This window comes from Camelus ferus, chromosome 11 (assembly GCF_009834535.1).
Source record: "Camelus ferus isolate YT-003-E chromosome 11, BCGSAC_Cfer_1.0, whole genome shotgun sequence".
Classification (NCBI taxonomy): Eukaryota; Metazoa; Chordata; class Mammalia; order Artiodactyla; family Camelidae; genus Camelus; species Camelus ferus.
This window is the reverse complement of record NC_045706.1, coordinates 4,694,278-4,716,882: the sequence shown is the minus strand read 5'-3', so window position 1 is coordinate 4,716,882 and position 22,605 is coordinate 4,694,278. Positions and strand designations below refer to the sequence as shown.

Genomic DNA, 22,605 nt, shown 5'->3' with positions numbered 1-22,605 from the left:
GATGTTTCCCTTTGACATGGGGCGCCCGCCTGCATTTCAGCGCAGGGGGGTGAGTGCGTGAAACCCACCCATCCCCAAGGGAGGGAGCGCACCGTCCATCCGTGTGTGCCGCTCTCTGTGGTTGCAAATCTGCCTCTTGTAGATCTGAATCTGAAGCGTACAAGACCTCTTTAAAAATAACAAAGGCTTTTTAAAAATTTTTATAATAAATTATTAAAATAAATTGTTTTAATTCATTGTTGAGTTATCAATTAAAATTTTAAAATGATAAACATATAGATTGAGAATGAAGGCCTTTTCTATCTCCCCTTTGCCTCACCTTTTCTCTGTCTTTGCCCGTTTCACTCTTACTCAGCATCTCTTTCCCTTGAGGGTTTGCAGGGACAGGGAAGAGGCAAAACTTCAAGGTAATGTTTCCACCTGCCGCCGTCTCTCTTCCAGGCTGGCGGGGAGAGACAGCCGAGCAGCTTTTGCTCCAGGTCAAGGTTGGGGATGTTTTAAAGGATGCAGTGACCTATAGGGAGGCCAGACCCCTAAAAGCAAATCTAAGAGCAAAAATTCTAGGAAGTATCTAATCTAAAAGTGTCTAACAGCAAATCAGCCCCTCTTCAGGTTAAGTGTCTAATGACTTTTCTGTCTCTCTACAGTTTTTACAGAGTAAACGAGGTTCAGCGATTTGAATATTCTCGTCCGATCCGCAAGGGAGAGAAAAACCCAGACAATGAATTTGCGGTAAAAAAAAAAAAAAAAACCACCCCAAACTCGTTCCACTCCCCGCAGAACTGCACATGGAAAAGCGTGTTCTCAAAGGCTACCACAGTACAGGAGTAAATGTCTTTGTGCGTGATGTCCAGAGACCCTGAGATACGGCTCGGAGCACACTTGCTTCCCTCCTGCCTGTACCTGAGTCTCCCTCTTGGCCCAGGGTCCTGGAGCAGGGGCTGGTGTCTCTGTTATAAATCAGCACACGGAGGCGCCAGGTGCTTACATGGCTCACTGTCCGGGGCCCCCACCTGAGCTTCACCATGGCACAATGCACTAGAGCAGGGCTCCCCTGGGCTCTGCTGAGTCTCAGGCGGGGTAGTTCTTGTAGGTGGGGGCTGTCCTGGGCATCGTAGGATGTTGAGTGCTTCCCTGGCCTCCACCCAGTAGAGCCTCCCCAGTGGTGACAATCTATCAAAACTGTTTCCACACATTGCTCAGTGTCTGTTCCTTGTTGAAAACACTGCCTCAGAGTCATGGAAATATGAACACAGATCCATGTAGTCTGTTAAAACAAAATATGCATACAACTGGTCTAATGGATTACATTTTTTTAAGGTTTTTTTTTTAATTTAAAATTTATTTTATTCTATTTTTGTTGGGGGGAGGTAATTAGGTTTATTCATTCATTTATTTTAACAGAGGTCCTTGAGGGTGAACCCAGGACCTCATGCATGCTAGGCATGCACTCTACCACTGAGCTATATACCCTCCCCCGGATTCCATTTTTAAAAGATATGAAACAAAGCATAGTTTTTAAGAAATGGTAATGTTTGTCTCTCCTGCCCCGAAAACCTCCTCTGGAAATCCCTAATAGACCGAGATTTCGAGGAGGCATTAGTCCCGGGACCCCCGAGGAGGACTTGCCCATAGGTGTCTGTGGGTGCAGGAGGTCAAGGTCAAATTAGCACCATGCTGCTGACCCAAAGGGAAGCTCGGAGCACTTCCAGCAAAGTTGCCTTCTGTCCCCCTCCCGTTGAAGCCCTGTTTCCTATCATCGTTCGGTCCTCAGGGCAATGACGGTGAATCTCCAGTGGGCTCCTAAAGGGTACTTCCCTTCCCCTCCCAAGCCCAGTCTCCTGTGTGTCAGCTGGGACCTTGGAGCTGGGAAATTCTAAAGCTGTCCCCAGTCCCAACACTGGCTATTTCAAAACCAAAGCCCTATTTCTTGGTTACTGTGGCACCCGTGCTATTGAGTGACTGGTCACTGCATCCTTATCTGTAATCATGAGGGGCAGGGCCCGATCTGGGCGCCAAGGCCGAGGGCTGGACTGTGGGAGCAGCCTCTGCTCCGTCATGTCAGCCTCACGGTCGTCTGTGTGGTGTCTGGACCGCGGGATGTGCGGGCAGTTGCTGAGTTTCCCTCACACCTCTCACATCAGGCAGCCATGGCGGGTCTCATCCTGTGAAGGAAGAGACACAGGGAGGTCAGGCCACCAGGTGTGCAGCCGTTCGGAGCAGAGCTAAGAATAACAGGACGCTGACGTGGAGCTGCGCTGAGCTTCAGAGGCTGCGCTTTTCCTAAATGGCCCCGAAATCCCCTAATGGCCCCGTCAGGTCCTCGCACGCAGGATTTAGTCTTTCATATGCTCGACAAAGCCCCAGGCTTCCAGATCAGCCCGGGGGCTCGGCGCTGATGGAAGCCCGCCCCGGGACGCTGTCCTGGGGGCCTCGGCTGGGTCCCTCCCCTCAAATCTAAGAAGTTTGAGGAGATGCTTTCTAATTTCCAGTCCAGTTCTCCAGAAATGTTGACATCCCATTGTACTGTCTATTTTTATCTAGATCACTTTTGACACTCAAACTGCTCCATGATTCCCCGTTACTGGGAGGTTCCCCAGGCTAAGGTTACCCAGCTAGACATCCCGCAGTAAGAGGCGGGTAAAATGACTGTTCCCCGGCAGTGGAGTTCTGTGCAACCTTTAAAGAGAGGTGGAGTTCTATTTATTGGCGTTAAATAATTCCCTGTAATGTGTAATGTACCATTTTAGGAAGAATACAGATTGAAAACGGTATTTTTATTGAAAATACACAGACACACAGTTTTTAATACTTAGTGAGAAGCCTTGAACAATAGACAGTAAAAGGTTAGGTTGTCACCTCTGGGGAGTGGGTGATTTTCCTCCCTTCTGTTTCCATATCTTTATTTTCTGATGTAAACCTATATGTTATGCAAAAAAAAAAAAGAAAAGTCAAGCTTAAAATACTGGCTGATGCTGTCGGAATGGGAGAGGTCCTTTTATTCAGCCCAGTCTTCCTCAGTGCATTTGCATCTTCGAGTTTCTTTCGGACACTGAGCAAAACTCGTTGGAGCCTTTCCAAAAACCTGTTTGTTCAGAGGGAACCGCTCTCGTTTGGACGTAGATGATTCTCCCCGACTCTTCTATTATTGTTTTTTTGGCCAAATACCAAGGAAGCCGGTACCTTTGGCCAGGAAACCGGGGACCGCAGTGTCCCGTGTGACTGACAGTGCAGCAGAGCATGGCTTGTGACATGTTACCTGTGCTCCTGGGGGACCTGCCTCCCAGAGCGTTGCAGACCCCGTGAGGACAGAAGCTGTCACCTACCTGCAACATCCTTCTAACGCGTGTGGTGTGTGTTCCCTCTGCAGAATATGTGGATCGAGAGGACGGTGTACACAACTGCCTATAAATTACCTGGCATTTTAAGGTGGTTTGAAGTCAAGTCTGTTTTCATGGTAAGCACCCCCTCCAAGAAGGGACTGCCCGTCCTCCCCTCTTCTGCAGCCTGACACCCTCGTCCCCCAATTGGGAAGTGCCACCTGGTCACCGTGGCCGGCCACGCACACTGCAGAGCCCACATCAGGCTTCACCCAGAATCGCGCGCCCCGTGCAGGAACACTGGAGGGGACGTGCTGCGAAACCACAGCCACCTCCAGCGTGCAAGCAAACCAGAACCGCGATTTCGTCTGTTACAAATTATTCAGACCTGGTCATCGCTGTGCTGTTTTGACAGTTCTTTCTGTTAAAACTAAATGAAAAGTTTAAGACGAGTTCCCATTTCCATACACGTTTTAAGATCTTTCCTCCTGATGGTTTTACTGCCGTTTACGTGGCAAACAACTTGATTAATAGGACTTGCTCATTTTGAACAAGAATAGCTTGTGAATATACCCCTCCCTCGCCAGCACTTTTTAAAGAAATAACAACTCGCGTCTCATTGGCTAAACTCTCGTCACTGGTGAGCTCTTGGGCAGTTCCATTTACACGAACCAGAGTTGGCCAGAAGATTCTTGGTGAATGTCTGGCAGCAGCAAAGTGTGGTAACTGCCGGTATGAAAAGGTCTGATTGGAACATGTAAGCTTGGTTCCCGTGTCTCAAGACGTCTGGTGAAAACCTCGCAGGAACTTACCCAGAGGGGTGGTGCCTACTGTTCAGTTTACCGAGAGCCCCCTTGGAAACTCCTGATTTGGTCCTAAGGCCTGGCGGGAGCCTCTCTTCCCAGCCTTGTTCCCACTCTTGCCCCCCATCCACACCACACTGGTTGAGCTCTGGGCCTCTCCGTGGGTGTGCCCGTGCTCAGCGGGGTCCCCCTCATCCCAGGCGCCCCTCCTCCTGCGCTGAAGCCCTTGGGCTCTGTGCCTCCCTCCTTCCACCGTGGGCGCCTCCATTTTCTGCCCTGGGAGCTCCCACTCTGTCCCCGTCACACCCAGGCGGGCCCTGACCCGTTAAAGGCCCAGGAGACATAGCAGGTGGCAGAAGGACAAGCCTTGGCTGGCACCACTTGGAGCTGGTGAGGTACGCCTGTCAGAGCAGACAGGAGAGGAGGCCCCTCCATGAACAGACACCAGTCCTCCTAATGAGCTTCTGCCCGTAAGCCCTTTGTAATCGGGGATTCCGGGGGAAGGCGCTTAGCAGCTCGCGGTGGAGAGGGGAGCCCGGTTTTCTGTCAGGATGTGGTTCTGCCGCGGGCTCTGTTTGCCATTTTTAATGAACTAAGAGGGCTGGAAGCTGAGTGATCCCAGAATCACATGACGGAAATAATCCTCCTGTCGACACCCCTGCCCCCCTCGCCTTGGGTGCACCTTCTGGGACAGGGGCTGGCCCTGCTGGTTTGATAAAATCGGATGCTGTTCTTTCTTGACTCAAATGGGGTCAGCAACGGGGGTTAGTGGCCAGTCGAAGTGGAGCCCTGCCCTGGGGAGTCCGTTTGGCTGCTTGGGTTGGGTGATGGGTCGTGCCCAAAAAATCCATCAGGAAGACAGGTGCACGGGGAATAGGAAGCCTGCCCCACGTGGAAGTGGTGACCTCTGGCAAGGAGCTGAGGGCATCCGCAGAGGCCCGGGCAGGGCAGGGGATGTGACAGCTGCCTGATACGTGGCCTCTTCCCCCTCCCACAGGTGGAGATCAGCCCGCTGGAGAACGCCATCGAGACCATGCAGCTGACCAACGACAAGTTGAACAGCATGGTGCAGCAGCACCTGGACGACCCCAGCCTCCCCATCAATCCCCTCTCCATGCTCCTGAACGGCATCGTGGACCCCGCCGTCATGGGCGGCTTTGCCAATTACGAAAAGGCACGTGACACGCCAGCTTCCTCTTTACAGCACTGTCCTGAGGCAGACTGGCCCCAGACACCGTCTCCAAGCCCAGAGACCACCCTGGTCTCACTGAGCCAGCTCAGCAGTGCCTGAGCCCAGAGGCGGCCTCTGCAGGCTGCAGACGGTGAAGGCCCTACCCCAGGCATATGCCTCCACCCCTGCCGGGCTGCACTGATGGAGCTCTGGAGAGTGACCCTCGGGTGACTGTCCAGAGACCTGGGATTCTTAAAGGCCAGCAGTACAGTTTTAGTGAAAGACAAAAGAATTAGAATATTTAGAGGGAGCTGGTATGGTGGGGACAGCCAGCAGGTCTCCCCAGAAAATATCTCAGTAAGATCGATTGGGCAGAAGTTGAATGACGTGGGGTGTGGTCTAGACACGGGGTCTTCACTACAAGTGCTACCTGATTTTGGAAATCAGCTTCAGAGCATGACCACGGCCTCTCATCCTTTCATTGACTTGGTGTCGGTGGCTATTTTTCTGCTACAACAGCAGAGTTGAGGGCCTTAATGCTCTGTGCCTGCCAGCCCGAGGAGGGCACAGGGTGGGGGTCACGGGCGCAGGAGCCCCTGGGAGCTGCCGCCCAGGGAACTGAGTGACGTGGGTCAGCGGCGGCTGTGCTGGGCCCCGTGGACCGGGGCATCACTGAGGAGAAACAGACTCCATTTGTTGTGTTGACCTTACTGGCTGTTTTGATGGGGAGGGTCCAACCCCAGGGGAGTGAGCTGTGGGAGGGCCGGGCGGTGGGTCTGTGTCCCACACAGCTCTGTCCCCATGACCTGGTGCACAGCACGTGTGTAGACACGCGTGTCGGCTGAGCGGGCGCACTGAGTGTGTCTCCCTCTCTCCACCAGGCCTTCTTTACAGAGCGGTACCTGCAGGAGCACCCGGAGGCCCACGAAAAGATCGAGAAGCTCAAGGACCTGATTGCATGGCAGGTAGGTGTCCGATGGCGGCCTGCAGGGACATTCGGGAATAGGACAGGTGGGGGGAACTTGGGACATTTGGGGCAAGGACAGGTAGGAAAGCTGAGTCCAGAACCAGGGCCACCTTGGCACACCTGCCAGCATGGAGGCCTGGGACATCGGCTAGAGTGCGTGTGACCACGTTTTTCCTAGATAAACCTACCCACCACTGCCACGATTAACTCAACTCCTGGGTGGAGTCATGAATTTGAACACCTAGAAAGTTCTCTCTTGCAGATGAGCCTAGTCTGTTTCCTCCCCTCGGTCAGGTGAGTGCCTGCTGGAAAACCTTTGTCTGGTGTGGACAGAACAGATCACTGGGCACAAGGTCAGGGCTGTGATGTCTTAGAGAGCGTGGCTCCAGCCGCTCCTGGGAGGGGCGCTGCAGCTGATGCCCTTGGTGTGAGAGGCGGAGGTGGGAGGCCACCCGGCGCCTGCCTCCGGTTCCCCCGCCTGTGGTCAGGGTCGAGGGAAGAGGTTTTCATTTGTGTTTTCCCAGCTGTAATTCTACATATGATTTGGCTTCTCTACTCATGCTCCTGAGGCCTTCTGGGTCTCTCCTTGGAGGACATGGTCTGAAAAGGCCGGGTGGATCTTGGGGGTGTCCCGTGCTCCGTTGGAAGCGAGCGCTCGTGCGTTTGTGCCTATTGGAGCCTGGGGGTGCCCGGATCCGGTTCTCGCGGAAGCCCTGCCTACTTGCTCTGGACGTTGGGCAACTCGCTTCTTTAGGCTTCCTTTTCTTTTTTTTTTAATTTTAAATATATATATATATTTTTTTTTAATTGAAGTATAATTGATTTAAACAGTTGTGTTAGTTTCTGGTCTACAGCATAGTGGTTCAGTTATACATACATACCTATATATATATTCTTTTTCATTTTCTTTTCCATTATGGTTTATTACAGGATACTGAGCATAGTTCCCTGTGCTGCACAGTAGGACCTTGTTGTTTATCTGTTTTATATATAGTGGTTTGTATCTGCTAATCCCAAACACCTAATGTATCCCTTCCCCACTCTCCAACCTTTCCCCCCACTGATAACCGTAAGTCTGTTTTCTATGTCTGTGAGTCTGTTTCTGTTTTGGAAATAAGTTCATTTTTATCATTTTTTTAGATTCCACAGATAAGTTTTATCACATGGTATTTGTCTTTCTCTGTCTGACTTACTTCACTTAGTATGATCATCTCTAGGTCCATCTCTGTTGCTGCAAATGGCATTATTGCATTCTTTTTTATGGCTAAGTAGTATTCCATTATGTATATCTGTACCACAACTTCTTCATCCAGTAGTCTGTCGATGCTATTGTATGTAGTGCTGTTGTGAACACTGAGGCCACTCCTCCGACCACATGTCTCTGTGGCACTTTGGTCCTGGCTTCTCTGTCATCAGTACCTGGACTGTATGATCTGTTCGTGTAGAGCAGGGCTGAACTTTGGTTTCAAGCCAAGTTACAAGTACTTATTTTATACATATAAAATATATATGTATATTATTGTGATAAAAACATAAAATGTACGATCGTAAACATTTTAAGTGTACAGTTCAGTGGCAACAAGTATATTCACATTGCTATGCAACCATCATCACCATCCATCTCCAGAAGTTTTGCATCTTGCAAAACTACTCTGTACCCAATAAACAATAAGTCTCCATTCTCCCCAGCCCTGGAAACCACCATTCTGCTCTCTGTCTCTGTGACTTTGATTTTTCAAATCAAAGGGATCTCTTATAAATGGAATCATACATGATTTGTCCTTTTGTGACTGGCTTATTTCACTTAGCATAGTATCTTCACATTCACCCATATTATAACATGTCAGAATTTCCTTCTTTAAGGCTGAATAATATTCCCTTGTCTGTATACACATTTTATTTATCCATTCTTTCACTGATGGGCACTCGGGTTGCTTCTGCCTTTTGCTACTGTGAATAATGTTGCTGTGAACACGGGCACAGAAATACCCGTTCAACTTCCTGCTTTACTTCTTTTACGTGTACGCCCAGAAGTGGAATGGCTGGATTGCATGATAATTCTATTTAAAAATTTTTGAGGAACCCCTGTACTATTTTCCACAGCAGCTGTGCCATTTTATATTCCCACTGCCAATCATGCACAAGGGTTCCAGTTTCTCCACATCCTCATCAGCATTTGTTATTTTCAGTTTTGGGGTTTTTTTGTTTTGTTTTGTTTTGTTTTATAATAACCATCTTAATGCATGTGACTTTGCCACAAATCCATAGGCATTTGATACCAATTTGCCTTGGAATTATTCTCTGATAAGACACCCTGGGAGCTGAATCTAAGGGACCTCCTTGGCTGCGATGGTTTCTTTGCACAGATTATAAGCCTCAAGCAGGCAGTCTCCTTGCGTTACTGAAAAAGAGGCAGAGGGTTTAAAGGTCTGAATGATTGCATTTTAGATGTTGTAAAAACCAAAGGGTACAACATTCAAAACTCCACTGAAGGCTATAAAACCATTGCCACACAAAAACTAGTTTGGTCTGCAAAAGTTCTATTGATTTTTTTTTTCCTGTAAGCTTTTACAGCAAATTGGATTTTAAGAGTTTCAAGTCCTACGGAGGAAAATAATTTGTTCCCCAGAGAGAACTTTATGTTAGCATTATGTCGTCACCCCTTATAACTATATTAAAGGATGAATTTTAAAGCTGCTCACAGGAAAGCTGAAAAAAGAGAGAATCTTTTCTAGCAACTTCATTAAATCAAAGAGTGATGAAAAATACATATTCAAAACATTACCTGCAATTTTGCCTTCATTTGCAAATGTTTTGAAAACCTGTATCCTGGTATCAGTAATTGAGTCACACGGTCATTAAAAGTAAGTATTTGGGGTTATCTGAACGCTTTTCTCTGTTTTTGTTTGTTAATTGGTTTGGTTTGTTTCCTGAAACTCCATCAGGGCAGAGTGAGGCTTCCCTCGTGGGAGTCCCTGGGCTCCTTGGCAGAGTTTCTGTCACTGACGGACAATCAGCCCATCGCAGTGCCGAAAGTCATGTGTGGAGGCTGGTCATTAAGTCACAGGCAGCTCCTGGCTCTGCTTTGGCAGCTGGTGGTGGGGCTGACCTGCTCCTCGCAGGCGGGAGCTGCGGTTGCGGGCAGGCTGCCACGGGTCTCTCCTAGGCTTGCCGCTGACACCAGGTCACGCATGAGCACCAGCCCCTTCCTCAAAGGCACGGCTCCATTGTTCCCCTGACGCAGCTGTGTTGTTGAGCATCCCTGCCGTGTGTCCAAAGATGAATCCGCACGGACTCACATCCAACCGCTATGGGGCATGCGTGTTTCTCTTTCGAGAGGCAAAAAGAGGGGATACCAAGCTCACTCACCATCCCCAGCTGATGGCAGGCGCAGCCAGGGTCGCCAGGGGCGTTGCTCCTGGCGCGTTGGCACTGCTTCCAAGTGTTCTGTGCCGCTGGCAGGCCATGAATCTGCGCAGGAGACACACAGGAGCAAACCTCAGACACAGCACTGCCGCCCAGAAGGGCGTCTTCTGAGAGCAGCGCACGTGCTCACTTTGAACAACTCGAGGTGTGACTTTGGGGGAGTTGTCCCCGCTCCTTGGGCACTGGGAGCCTCTGTAGACACGCAGACTCCTGGAGCAAACTCTAGGATCCACTCTGGGCGTGGGGTTCAGGGATCTGCCTGAGAGATTTTGAGGCTCAGGCGGGTTGAAACCCAAAGACAGTTCCTTCTATTTGTATTTGTATTAAGCAGCTCATATGTTAGAGTGTTTGCACAGAGCATCTTTTTATTCATAGCTTCAATTGAGCCCCAAGCAAACACACAACAAGGGCCAGACCCCACCCTCCTTGTAGAAAGCTCTCTGACCCATGACAGGGGCCTGTTGAGGGGTAGATTTCATACGCCATGAATTTCACCTGCCAAGTCTCAGTTCATTCAGTACAAGACCTGAACTAAACGGTCTTAACTTCCATCCAGTAAGTAGCTTCTTGGATGTCAAGAATCTGGCCAGGTAAGAGTTTTTATCAGACGAACCAAAAAACACAGAAATGATCAGCCCACAGTTTGCAGCTCTGAGAAAGGTCCATTCTGCATCAGAATGCTCTCTGTGTGTACAATGTCTGTGCTTTAACCTTGAGACGCACCCCATACTTGTATTTACAACACACTCATCATCCCACCTAAAGTTGTCCCCAGCCAGCCTCTGCTGTCCCCCGAGGCGGAGCTCAGGAAGCAGAAGGATTCCTGCAAGCGTTTGCTCCTGTTGAACCTGAACAAGGTTCAGCTAGCCCTGGGGAGGCCGCCGTCTGCAAGAGGAATTTGTATGGAATAGTGAAACGTCCCATCTCTTTTGAAATCTCACCTAACACTGTCCTTTTGGTGATAACTGGCCGAAAGGGGGAACCTGGCGTGTACCTCGGGTATAGTCCCGCACTTTGTGCGGGTGGAGCCCGGGAGCGGGTGGGGTGGGCTGGAAACGCGGGGTGAGAGCGGGGCTCACTGGCTCCCTCCTCTCCTGGAGGACCACGCGCGGCAGCAGCTGCGTGCTATAAATGGCAACCAAATAAATTTTATGCGTTGATTCATCTTGATAAGATTTCTTGAATTTGCTCACATGAAATTCAATTGTGTACTTGTTATCCTTCGTACCAGTAAGTCTGCTCATTTAGATTGGAGTTCTGTCCTATTAGGAAAATCTGTCTTTAATCAGGATTTTGATTTAATTATAAATTATTAAGAGGAAGCCTCTTCGCTTGATTGCATTGAAGAGTGTCTACCTCCCAGTCCGAGCCTCAGGGAAAGAAAGGAAAATTCCTTGCACCCACCCCCAACCGCAGTGACTCTGGAGGGTCCCCTGGGTCGGAATAAAAATGCCTCTGCGATGTCTGTAGAGGTCAGCTGCGTCTCCACACTTGGCGGTGAAGTGTTGGCATGGATATTTGTGACAGCAGTGTTGGCAGAGATGTGATTATTTTTAGTTCTAAGGAAGAGCAAATTTGGTTTTCCTTTCCAAATAAGAATATCCTTCAGGACCATAGATCACATATAATTAGATTTTTACATTTTGGAATCAGGTCCTCAAATCCCTACAATAGAGGCAATATTCTTAGCGAAAAAAATGTTTGCACTGTGACATGATGACCCTTTGCTAATAGATCAAATTATAGCTAAACAAATCCAAGACACGGCTCTTCCCAAATTCAAGTGGGAAGCACAGAGGAGTCCATTCTGAGGCTGATCGTCAAGTGCGAGTCAGGCACGGCGACCGAGCGGCCGCCGTGTGCCACGCACCGCACTGGACATGTCCAGTTTCAAACACAAATGCTTTTCGTTTAGACATTCTGATTCGGGGGAGTAACGGGCCTGCTGATGAATTTAATCAGCCGGTTTGATTGGGAAACCAAAGCAGATGCGTTTTGCACGTTACCACTTACCACCTGGCACGCGTTTCTCTCCCTAGACCCTTAACTGAGAAATAAGCATCTCAACTTCTGTGTTTTTCAGATTCCGTTTCTGGCCGAAGGGATCAGGATTCATGGAGACAAAGTCACAGAAGCACTGAGGCCGTTTCATGAGAGAATGGAAGCCTGTTTCAAGCAGTTAAAGGAAAAAGTGGAGAAGCAATACGGCGTCCGGACCATGGTAAGCGGGCAGCGTGCCGGAGGGGAGGGGCGTGTCTCCGCGTCACGTTGTCTGACTGTGACAGGCTCACGGGGCAGAGTAGGAGTCGTGTACGTGACGCCTGCTTGGGAAGTGGGACCCTCAGCCCCTTCATCAGTTCATCTGCCAGAAAACTAGCAACGTCCTTTCAATAACTGCAAATGTGGTGAGTAAAGTTCCATGAATTTGCTAGATCACCAGATACCCTACTCACTGCTGTGAGCACCATTTCCCTTTCGGACGGTGGAGCAACATTAAAAATCTCACAGAGGCCCATGAGACTTGGGCTGGTTCACAGAGACCACGCCTTCAGTCACACCACACACAAAGGGTTAAATAACACACACAGGGCAACAGCACTCGAGGTGTCCCAAAGCCAAGGAGGAGCCTGTGCCCAGGCCACGGTCAGAGTCCTTGAGGGGAGGAGTGGATTACCGAGGTCTGAAATTGTTACTGGAGGAAGTGGCCGCTGACCTTGGCCAAGGGTAAATTGCAGGAGCTGGGGAGGACACTGCCGGGAGAAAGGGCTCACTCCGCAGGGGCTGGAGGCCGAACTTGAGTGGCAGGCCAGAGGCGAATGCAGACACAGCTGTGCCTCGGGCAGAAGATGAATTGTAGGGTGGGTTTGGAAAGATGCCCACTTCCAAGAGCCTGGAATGTCAGTCTGGGGCAGGAGGCTCAGTTCCAGGGTTAAAGGAAGACCTGAGCTTTTGCTGAGAATTCTTGGAAGGTTTCTGAGCCAGGGCTAAGGTCAGAAGCATGGTAAAAGAGTGGCGTGTAATTCTTACTGAGGCAAAATACCTGACAGTTTAAGTCTGATGGCCAGCTTGAGACAGTCTTGATGAGCCATGTCTTAGAGGCTCTGGGGGCAGGACCAGACGCCACGCATCACTGTGGCCCCGTGGTGTGCGGTTCAGAGCAGGGCTTCCATCATTACTCACAGTTTCTGGGAGCCTCAGTGTGTCCTAGCCTTGACTGCTTGTGGGCTCGGGAGACGCCTGGCAGAGCAGATGGCCCGAGGCCCCTTTCCCCATTGTTCGGAGTTGAGCATCAGTGTGGCAAAACGAGGCGGCAAGACCTCTCTGATCTCCTAGAACCCCCACCTGCTGGCATGAGAGGATGTACGCACACGGGTCTTCTCTTGTCCTGCAAAAGGAAGGTGGTTGCGGAAGTTAGCCCACTTTTCATAAAAGAACCAAAGTGTCCAACGTGGTGCACCGTTTTGGTTTCTTTTTTGGCCCAGCTCCATCTTCCTGCCGTTCTCTGAAGTCCTCCACTGCTCTCTGTTGAATTCACTTCTTTTTCTTCCCCTGCACCTTTATCTCATTTAGCAAATACTAATTTAGTGCTTACCATGGTCCAGGGACCTTTCCGAGGTTTTTACAAATACAAGCTTGCTTGATTCCTGCAACGCTAGGGAGGAGGCGCAGGGGACATCCTCATTTTACAGATGAGGAAACAGGGACACGGGAAGGTTCACTGGCCCAAGGTCACATACTAGCAAGTGGCGGAGATTTCCTTCTCTTGCCCTTGTGGTTGGAGACACACATAAGAGAGCAGGCCTGCCCCTGCGAGGGGTTAACTTGGCTGTGATTACACTCTGTGCTCTCCCACCCTCCCCACCCCTGCCGGCCATGGCTGGTCCCAGTGCCTCCAAGCCCAGGACCTAGAGCTCCTCAGATGAGATGTCTTTGACCTTGACCCCAGCAGAGCATGACCCTGACCAAGCCATGAGTAACACAACTGCTGGGCTGTGGTCTGAAGACTCCGCGGGCGGGACTCTGGGACTGTCAGCCAGGCAGGAGCTGCTGCAGAGGGACAGGCTTGGAAATCAGGGTGCTCTCCTGCCGGGCCGCGTGGGGGGACCCTTCGTGCAAGTCAGCATCTGCGAGCAGTGCTTCATCACTTTGGAGCCTGCAACTCATTACAATCAGAGTCAAGTGGCAAGAAGAGTTGCAGAGGGTATCACAAAGCATCTCTTTCAAAGTCTGATGCCACTTTTAATTCTTTCTAAGAAATAAACACTTGGGAAATCTCCAAGTTCTCTCGCTCAGTGAAAGCCTCCTCTTTGATCAGTCATTCCATGTGGATTTCAAACAACAGAGACCTGTCTGGGTCACGAAGCGTCCTCCACAGCCCTTCCTCTGCTGCGATTCACAGTTTGGGGGCAGGCTCGCGCTTGGGCACAGGGAGGAGGGAAGCCAGGGTGGGAAGGCAGGGCTGCCGTGTGGGTGGCGGGGCCGCCCTCCGCGGCGGGCGGTGAGCCGTTTCCGCCACACTCTGAGACGGCATCCTGTCCACCAAAGTCCCGCCCCTCGGCAGGGGTGGCCAGGGCATCCCCCCCAGCCAGGGGCTGATCAGGCCTACTGGGAGCGCGATCGGGAACAGAATTAACGGTGCGTATCCCACCCGTGGGTGTTTTATCCCCGGAGCCACCTTCCTGAGTCCCCTCCATCCTGGGACCCCGCAGGCAGTTTCTCCCCGCCGCCAGCCTCCCTTGAGCAGACAAAGGGCCAGACAGATACCCTGTCATTCTCTGAAAAAATGTGGTGATAAAAAGCAGCCTGGATGAGGCTTTCCTGTCATATCTACTCTGAGAACTCTCAAGCATCTCAGAATACTTTGAAAAGCAATATAGTATCATCCTGTTTTTAAAAAGATGGATTTAAAAATAACCCCATAGGAAGGACATAAACGATTTTGTCAGGTTTTCTGAGCCAGCCTAGGCCGTGGGAAGGGAAGACGTGGGCGCCCTCTGACTCCTAAGCCACGACGGCTCCGGCTGCCCCTCGGCTTTGCCCTTCATCTCGCTGGCTCCCTGTGTGAAAGCCCGGGAGGCTGGCTTCTCCTGATACTTAGGGAGTGAGGAGGGCAGACGCCAGGGTCCCCAGAGGAGGGACCCCGGGCCTCAGCCGCACTCAGCACTGGCCCCCATGCCTTCGCTGGCCCAGGGGCACACAGGAGGCATTTGTTTGTCCACAAGCTTCTGAAAAAGATTTCCGTGTTTCTCAGCCGGTCCTTCATCCTTCTCTTCAAGTCTGTTGGGGAACAGGGAAGCTTTCTCCACTCTCATCCACCTCGTCGCTTTACCACCACCCAGTCCCAGTGCTGAGCACTCAAGTCTCTGGCACCCAGGCCCATCTCTCCTGCTGCGTCCGGGCCCCTCCGCCAGATGAGCACAGAGTGGCATCCTCACACCGGCCCTCAGTGAGATGGTTACTCCCTGCGTGCCCAGGAGGAAGCTGAGGTCCAGAGTCGAGTGGTTCCACTTTTATGCGAGGTCACATCGTCCGTGACAGAATCAAAATTCTACCCTAGCTCTAACTTCCCCACCCACTGCCAGCCCCGCTGCCAGGACAGAGACACCACTTCACTCACAGCGTCCTGGAGCCGGAGCCACATCTGTCAGGACTGGGAGGGACTAACGGCTTCAGGTGCAAAAAGTACAAGTCCTGGTTGCTCGGTTTCTAGAGGCTCTGCTCGGTCAAGAAGGAATTATGAGGCGAATGGCCCAGGGGAGCCCAGGGCCACACCTAGTGGGGGCCCTGCCAATGCAGGACCAGTAGTGGCTTCTGTCCCTCCTCCACCGGAGCCCGCTCCTGCCGTCCCTCCTTTATCCTTCCCCATCTTCCCCGTCTGTGCTTTTGCCTCCCGACCAGGACTCAAGGTTGCCTCGGGGGACAGCGCCGGCCCTCTGTGGTGGGGCTGGGGCGCTCACAGCTGCTTCTGAGCCTTCCCGAGAGCCAAACGAGGTTGTCCTGCTGGCCGTCTGCACCTTCTGGTCCATAACCAACTCCCTCCTGTGCGTCCACGCACTCAGTGCTGGGATCACACGGCTGCTGTGAAGATCATTTCATCAGAGAAATGGAAACTGTCATGCCGGGCTCTCTTAGCAACGGGGCTCACAGCACCCAGAGGTCAGAAGGGTTGTGTTTCTTCTCCACAGTAAATAGAGCTGCCTTTCCTGGAACTGTGTCTCCATGTGCCCAGTGGATGATGGACCACAGAGGCAGCATCTGCCAAGCCAGAAAGGTCACCTGAGCGCAAGGCTGCTTGCTGGCTCTCTTCCCATCGGCCGCCCACCTGGGCCCAGAGAGGATGGGGTTTTAGTCAAGCTGAGGCGGTTGCCAGGGAGAGGTGGGAAAGGCAGCCCCTCCTGGGTTGGTAGGTGGCTCGAGCAGGTGGGATTCAGAAAGACAAACCCTGGCTTCGGAAATGCTGATTCCCGACCTCTGAGCCGTCCTCAGATGCTGCTGCCGCGCGAGTGTGGGTTTTGAAAGGCAGAGGCTGCAAACAGGTCTCACTCCAAGTGTACAGAGGGTTCAGCGTTGCACGGAGATGCCAGAGAGCAGACCAGTGACCGAGCTGGGCGAGTGGTGCCGGGCTGGCGGGCGGGGTGGTCGGGGGGCACCTAGAGTAGCAGGCAGGACTCTTCCTTGGGAAGGTCAGGGACCACAGGACACAAAACAGGCTCCCAGGGCCCAGCCAAGAGGCTGGCCGAGATGAACACTTCCAGCCTTGGGTTGCCGTCTGAACGTGTTAAAACAGGGAACCTACTGGATGGGAGAAAATATTTGCAAATTGCATGAGTGAAAGAGTCAACATCCAAAACTATAGACCTCTCATACAACTCAACATCAAAAAAAAAAAAAAAGATTAAAAAAAGGGCAGAAGACCTGAATGGGCATTCTTCTGAAGAAGACGTGCAGACGGCCAACAGGGACGTGAAAAGATGCCCCACGTTGCTTCTCATCAGGGAAACACAAACCGAAACCATAGCGAGATGCCACTTGACACCTGGCGGAATGGCTGTCAGCGCAAAGATAGCAGATGTTGGCGAGGATGCGGAGGAAAGGGAACCCCCTACACTGTTGGCGGGAACGTAAATGGGCGCAGCGCTGTTGAGAGCCGTATGGAGTTTCCTCAGAAATCTGAAAATAAAACTACCGTACGACCCAGCAGCTCCATTCCTAGGTACATGTATGAAAAAGCCCCACTGATTCAAAAAGATACATGCACCCCGATGTTCACGGCAGCGTTACTTACAATTGCCAAGGTGTAGGGGCAACTCCAGTGTCCGTCACAAATGAATGGGTTAAAAAAGAACTGTGGTGTATTTATACAATGAAACACCACACAGCCATAAAAAAGAGTGACATTTTCCCATTTACAACAACATGGACGGGCTCGGAGGGCATTCGGCTAAGTGAAATAAGTCAGACAGAAAGACAAATACTGCGTGATATCACTTATGTGTCAAGTCTAAGAACTACAACAAACTAGTGAATGTAACAAAAAAGAAGGAGGGTCACAGAACAAACTAGTGGTTACCAGTGGGGAGGGGCAGGGGCAACATTAGGGGCAGGGGATTAAGAGGTACAAACTATCAGGTATAAAATAAGCTACAAAAATAAGTTGTACAACACGGGGACTGTAACCGGTATTTTATAATAATATAAAGTGAGATATAACCTTTAAAAAAAGGTGAGAAGAAGATATTGTAGACTTAGAGTCTCCAGAAACATTTTTACAATTGGGGCGAATCTACAAGTAACCATTTCCTTTTAAGTTTCCTTATAAAAGCCAATTAATGACAGTGGCTGTCTCCCTGGATATGGACAATGACACCATCATTGGTACTACACCCAAGACTGACCAGACCCTTCGTGCTGGCAAATTCTAGCCGCATATTGCTTTGGGCCAGCGGTCAGCAAACTGGCCTGCCCTCTGTTCTTATAGATAAAGTTTTATTGGAACACAGAGGTGCTAAATAAAGTTTTTGTGGAACACAGAGGTGCTCATTTATTTCTGTATTGTCTATGACTGTTTTCACGCTTGGATCAGAGACCTTTATGGCCTGCAAGCCTGAAATACTTACTATCTGGCCCTTTGCAGAAAATGTTGACCAGTGCCTGCTTCAAACTGTTCTTTCACAATTCTGAACTTTTTACCATTAAAGAGTTAGTGTATAGATCAAACAGTATTTTATATACAAAACATATGTTTAAGATACAGGCCCACTTGTCAGACCTGGAAGTGAGGTTATACAATCTGTAATCAACCGTGGTCCCAAGCAGGTCTTCTCTAGGTGATTGGCTGAATTAAATGCCAGCTTTGGTGGCGTGGGTTTGGGGCTTAGGGAGGTCGAAGCCACACAGAGACGGGTGCCCCATGGGAATCTGGTTTCTGCATCCTCAGGTTAAAGGAAGGAGCTTCTGCAGCAGCTGCGGTCCCAGATGTGCCAACATCTGGCTCGGGGTGTGGGTACACTGGCGTTTTGTAGCTAATTAGATGTTGACATGCGCTGTATTTCAGTGGTGCTTATTTTGTTAATATACAATGGTATGTCAAAGAAGGATGGAAAACTCTATCCAGAGACCGTTTTTCTCTAGAATTCATCCCTCGTCCACTCTCTGGCGAGGAGGAGGAGTTTTAGCAGCTCTGCCATGGATTCATCTAATCCATTGTACCAGTCACTGGCGGGGAGGAAATCCGCCTTCAATTAATTAGTTAATCAGCAGGAGCATCTTATTTTAGTCTAGAGAAGGTCAGGCATTATGCACCCATGTATTTTGGTGATCTGCATGGCTTTTCAGTATGCAGAAATGTACAAAGTTCATCTAAAGATCTTGCAAATTCTTTAGTCCCATGATAGATGTTATTCTATAAGTTAAAATTTCTAATCAGTATGTGACTTTGGTACAGGTTGATGCATTGTGGTCTTGGTACAGAAAATTGCATTTAAAATTTAAAAAATCAGCTCTTTTTGGTATTTTTCATAATATCAAATGCGATTTCAAAAAACTTTCCAAATACCATTATTTTCATCTTCAGCTCTGAACAAGAACATGTACTGTTCATAAAAGTATCGACAATATTGGTCTAGATTCCAGGCTGCTAAGACCACTGACCAAGTCTCTCTCCCTCTCTGTCTGTCTCCCCCAGCCCTCAAGTCTGGATGACAGAAGAGGCAGCCGTCCCCGGTCCATGGTGCGATCCTTCACGATGCCTTCTTCCTCCCGGCCCCTGTCGGTGGCCTCCGTCTCGTCCCTGTCATCGGACAGCACCCCTTCCAGGCCGGGCTCTGATGGGTGAGTCTGATGGGTGAGGGACCTGGAAGAGCCACTTAGGGCCCTGGCTTTGTTTCACCACAACTGAGAGGATTTGTACAAATCAGACTCTCTTTGAAATGAAGACTCTCCAAGACTCTACAACCATAGGGCCCACTAAGACTCGCAGGGTCTTGTGAGTCTTTGAGAAAAAATTCTGACTTTGGGTACCACTTTGGTAAGATTTCCATGAAATCTTAAAACCTCCAGTGAGTGTTCAGTCCTTTTCAACAAGTCCCAGAAGCACGTGGTGCATTTCTTGCCAGCTGTCTGCCTGTACTTTTCATCATTTGCTCCCTTCCAAAGTCATACAAGGGCAGGGCTGTCACACCCATGTAGGCTGGAAGGGCCACCTTCTTTCTGCAAGATATTTTTGGAGACCCAGTTTTTCTCTCAAGCACAGGATGGCATAGAGCAACTAAAAAGGGAACAAGAACGGAATAGACAAACATTCACTGAACTCCCGCTGTCTCCTGCAAAGAGAACTTCAATATTGACTTTTCTGGTGTGTTTTGGGGTTGCGTACATGGAAAGTTTGTTCTGATTATACTGAAAGAAAAAATGTCACATGCAATTTAAACATCAGAGAAAATCTTCTAATTGTTTTACCACCCAGTTTGCACAGTGTGGGGTTTATCCAAGCCCGTTTGGTTTACAATCCATCATCCTATCAAACCCGTAGTCTCATGGCCCCTGCGACGTGCAGACACAAACTTCCAGGGCACCCCGAGGGACAGTTCCAATCCAAGTGCCCGTGGTTTCCACCGACCAGTGTGCCCAATGGATGGTTGAAAACTGTTCCCACATTTTTTTTTCATAACAGTAACTTTTATCAGTGTCTGTTCCTTATAAGGCCAAGACCATATGGAAATTCTCCATTCAGAAGTATTTAAATCATGTGTGCTTGTCACTTAGAGCAAGATTGCTAAAGAAATTTAATTTGACTTCTCCCCAAGAAAATCCCCAGGCTAGTTATGAAAAGGTTTTTATATTTCCAGAAATGTAGCAAGGAGGGTAGAAAGAGATCCAGAGGTTTTAGGCAGAAGACTGGTGTCCCGCACGTGTAACTACATGAGTTCCGGCTGTTGCCTCCTTCCCAGGAGTCATCTGTTTAGCCTTGAACTAGAAGCCATCTTTATCAGAGTCCAGATTTTTGTGCATTCTCAGGGTTGCCACCCTTACCTACGTAGCAAACGTGGAGGAAATGAAGCTTTGGTCCCAAACGGTGCAGGTAATGTGCCAAATAAAGTTCATTCTGCCAGTAGTTGCTTCTCATAATGTGAAAAATTTTAAACTCAGCCTGTCTTCCTCTTTGTTCTTTATACACTCGTCTGGATTTCACAGCACAGGTTTTTCCCCTGAGCTAAAAGATGTCCACTAATCCTTTTTTTCTTTTTTCCTTCATGAATTATCACAAGTTCTGCAAAACCTGGAATAAAATCATGAAGATTTTTGATTATTGCTTGTAATATAATAGATATAATCTTTAACGCCTTCTGGGTGTTGATTTATTGGTTTTTGTGTATCCAGCTGGAAAAGTCCAGGTGTCCCAGAATGCCTTAATGATCACAGTCAATACTGGTGTATTTCATCAGTCATTTTCAAGTATTTATTATGGAAAATTTCAGACATGAACAAAGGGGACAGAAGAGATAATGGGGACCTGTGCCCACCCATAAGCCAACCTCAACAACCTCAACTCCTAGCCCAGCTGTTTCAGTCTATGCCCCACCCTGTACCTCCTTCATATTACTCTGAAGCAAATCTCAAAATCATGTCATTTCCTCCATAAACATTTCAGTGTGCATTCTAACCGCAATCAAACTACCCTTATCACATGCGAAAAATGAAGAGTCATTCCATATTATCATCCAGTACTGGTTTTAATTTCCAGTTGTGTCATAAATGTCAATTTTTTTTCGGTTTGTTTGAAACCTATCCAAATAAGATATTCACCTTGTGGTTGGTTGATACAGTTCTTTCATTCTCTTTTCATCAATAAGTTTCCCCTTCTACCTTTTTCTTTTCTGTTCCTTATAATTCATTTGTTGAAGAATCTAGGTTGCTTTCTGATGTAGCCTGGAGTTTGCTGATTGCACGCCCTATAGTGTTACTGAATGTGTATCTCTGTTCTGCGTATTTCCTGCAGACTGGTGGTCACTCCTAGTGGCTTGATCAGATTCAGGCTTGATCTGGGGACAGGACAACTTCATAGGTTCTTTCATTCAGAAGGACATCGTGTCTGACTCTCTTCCAGTGTTGTTAGCAGCTATTGACAATCAGTGCCTGCATTCAGTACCATTACTGTTGAAATCCTGCTGCCCGACCAGTTTTATTGGGAGAAACAAAAGTTAGGAAATGTGATTCTTGCTCTTGGCCATCTGTGTCTCCTGTGGATTTGAAATGTGGTTTTGTGAATGATGCACCTAAGTGTCGATTTCCACGTTACCTCTCCCGTGTTGGTAAGCCACATTGCTGTCATGATCTTTTTAATCAGAGCAGTGGTTTTGCTGTAAATGTCCCATTCACAAATGAGTTTAAAAGAAACCACAGCAAGGATGAAAATGTGATTGGCTTTCCACGCTTCTTTTTCTTTCAGTCAGTCTCCCCTTGAAGAAGCCAATTTAGTCTCCAGGCCTTCCAGGAAGTCAGGCTTGGAAGGTCGCAGTGGGGACTGAGAGCTCCCAAGGGCAGGCTCCCCAGACCCCGGTCCTGACCGTCCGCATTTCGGGGGCTGGGGTTTGCTTCCCCACTGGGCTCAGGGACTGCCTGGACACTGGGCAGCGGGGGGCTTCCGTGAACCCCTGTGGCCGACCGTTTGCTTCTCTTCACCGTGTGGGACCGATGGGTAGCCACATTCTGAAAACACATTAATCAAATCACAATTCAGGCTGTTTTTCCTACGGGACTGACTCTGGCTTCTTTTAAGAGATCTTATCTCTTCTCAAATACCATTTTCACTTCATTTCATTTTGTGGATGGGGCCATCCAGCCCACAGTGGTCAGAGGACGTGCAGTGACACCAGTAGGTGGCAGAGCTGGAACCCACATCCTCTGTTTCAAGCTCGGTTCTCGGCTGAAGAACTGAGGGCATCTCCACACATTTGGCTCATTTCTCACGGAGGCATCTCCCTGTGTATCAATACAGACGGCCCCTGCTTGAGCATCTGTCCACTTCTCCTCACTGCATGCGTGAATATTTCAGTATGAATCTCTAAAAGATGAGGGCTTCCCTTCTGAAATAGACCCCAATACCACCCTCCCCTCGTAAATGAACAATAGTCGCTGGATGTTGTCATCACGGATCCAGCCAGACTTCGCGTTTCCCCCATGGTCCTACAGGTGTTCTGTTTTTTCCAGTTTATTTTTATCGAGAAGCAAAACCACAATGATTGCAATCAGTAATACATACCGAAGTCTCCACTGGTCTCCCTTTTAAAATCATTTCTTTCCTTGTAAAATTGGGCAGTTCCTGGTCAGCGCTTGGCTCACGTTGAGTGACGTTATGTGTGCCTGCAGGGTGAACAGCAGCGGTTGTCCTATTAAGATGTCAATGATTTAAAGAACCAT

At 49.3% G+C, this 22,605-nt stretch overlaps 1 protein-coding gene across 1 annotated transcript in view; it reads left to right on the top strand.

Moving 5' to 3' along the window:
- DOCK1 (dedicator of cytokinesis 1) overlaps positions 1-22,605 on the top strand; it is a 484,302-nt gene that overhangs the window by 449,235 nt on the left and 12,462 nt on the right. The window contains 6 exon segments of the mRNA XM_032490663.1: positions 648-732; positions 3,371-3,457; positions 5,121-5,297; positions 6,176-6,259; positions 11,771-11,908; positions 18,872-19,017. Coding sequence (XP_032346554.1) covers positions 648-732; positions 3,371-3,457; positions 5,121-5,297; positions 6,176-6,259; positions 11,771-11,908; positions 18,872-19,017 — 717 coding nt within the window.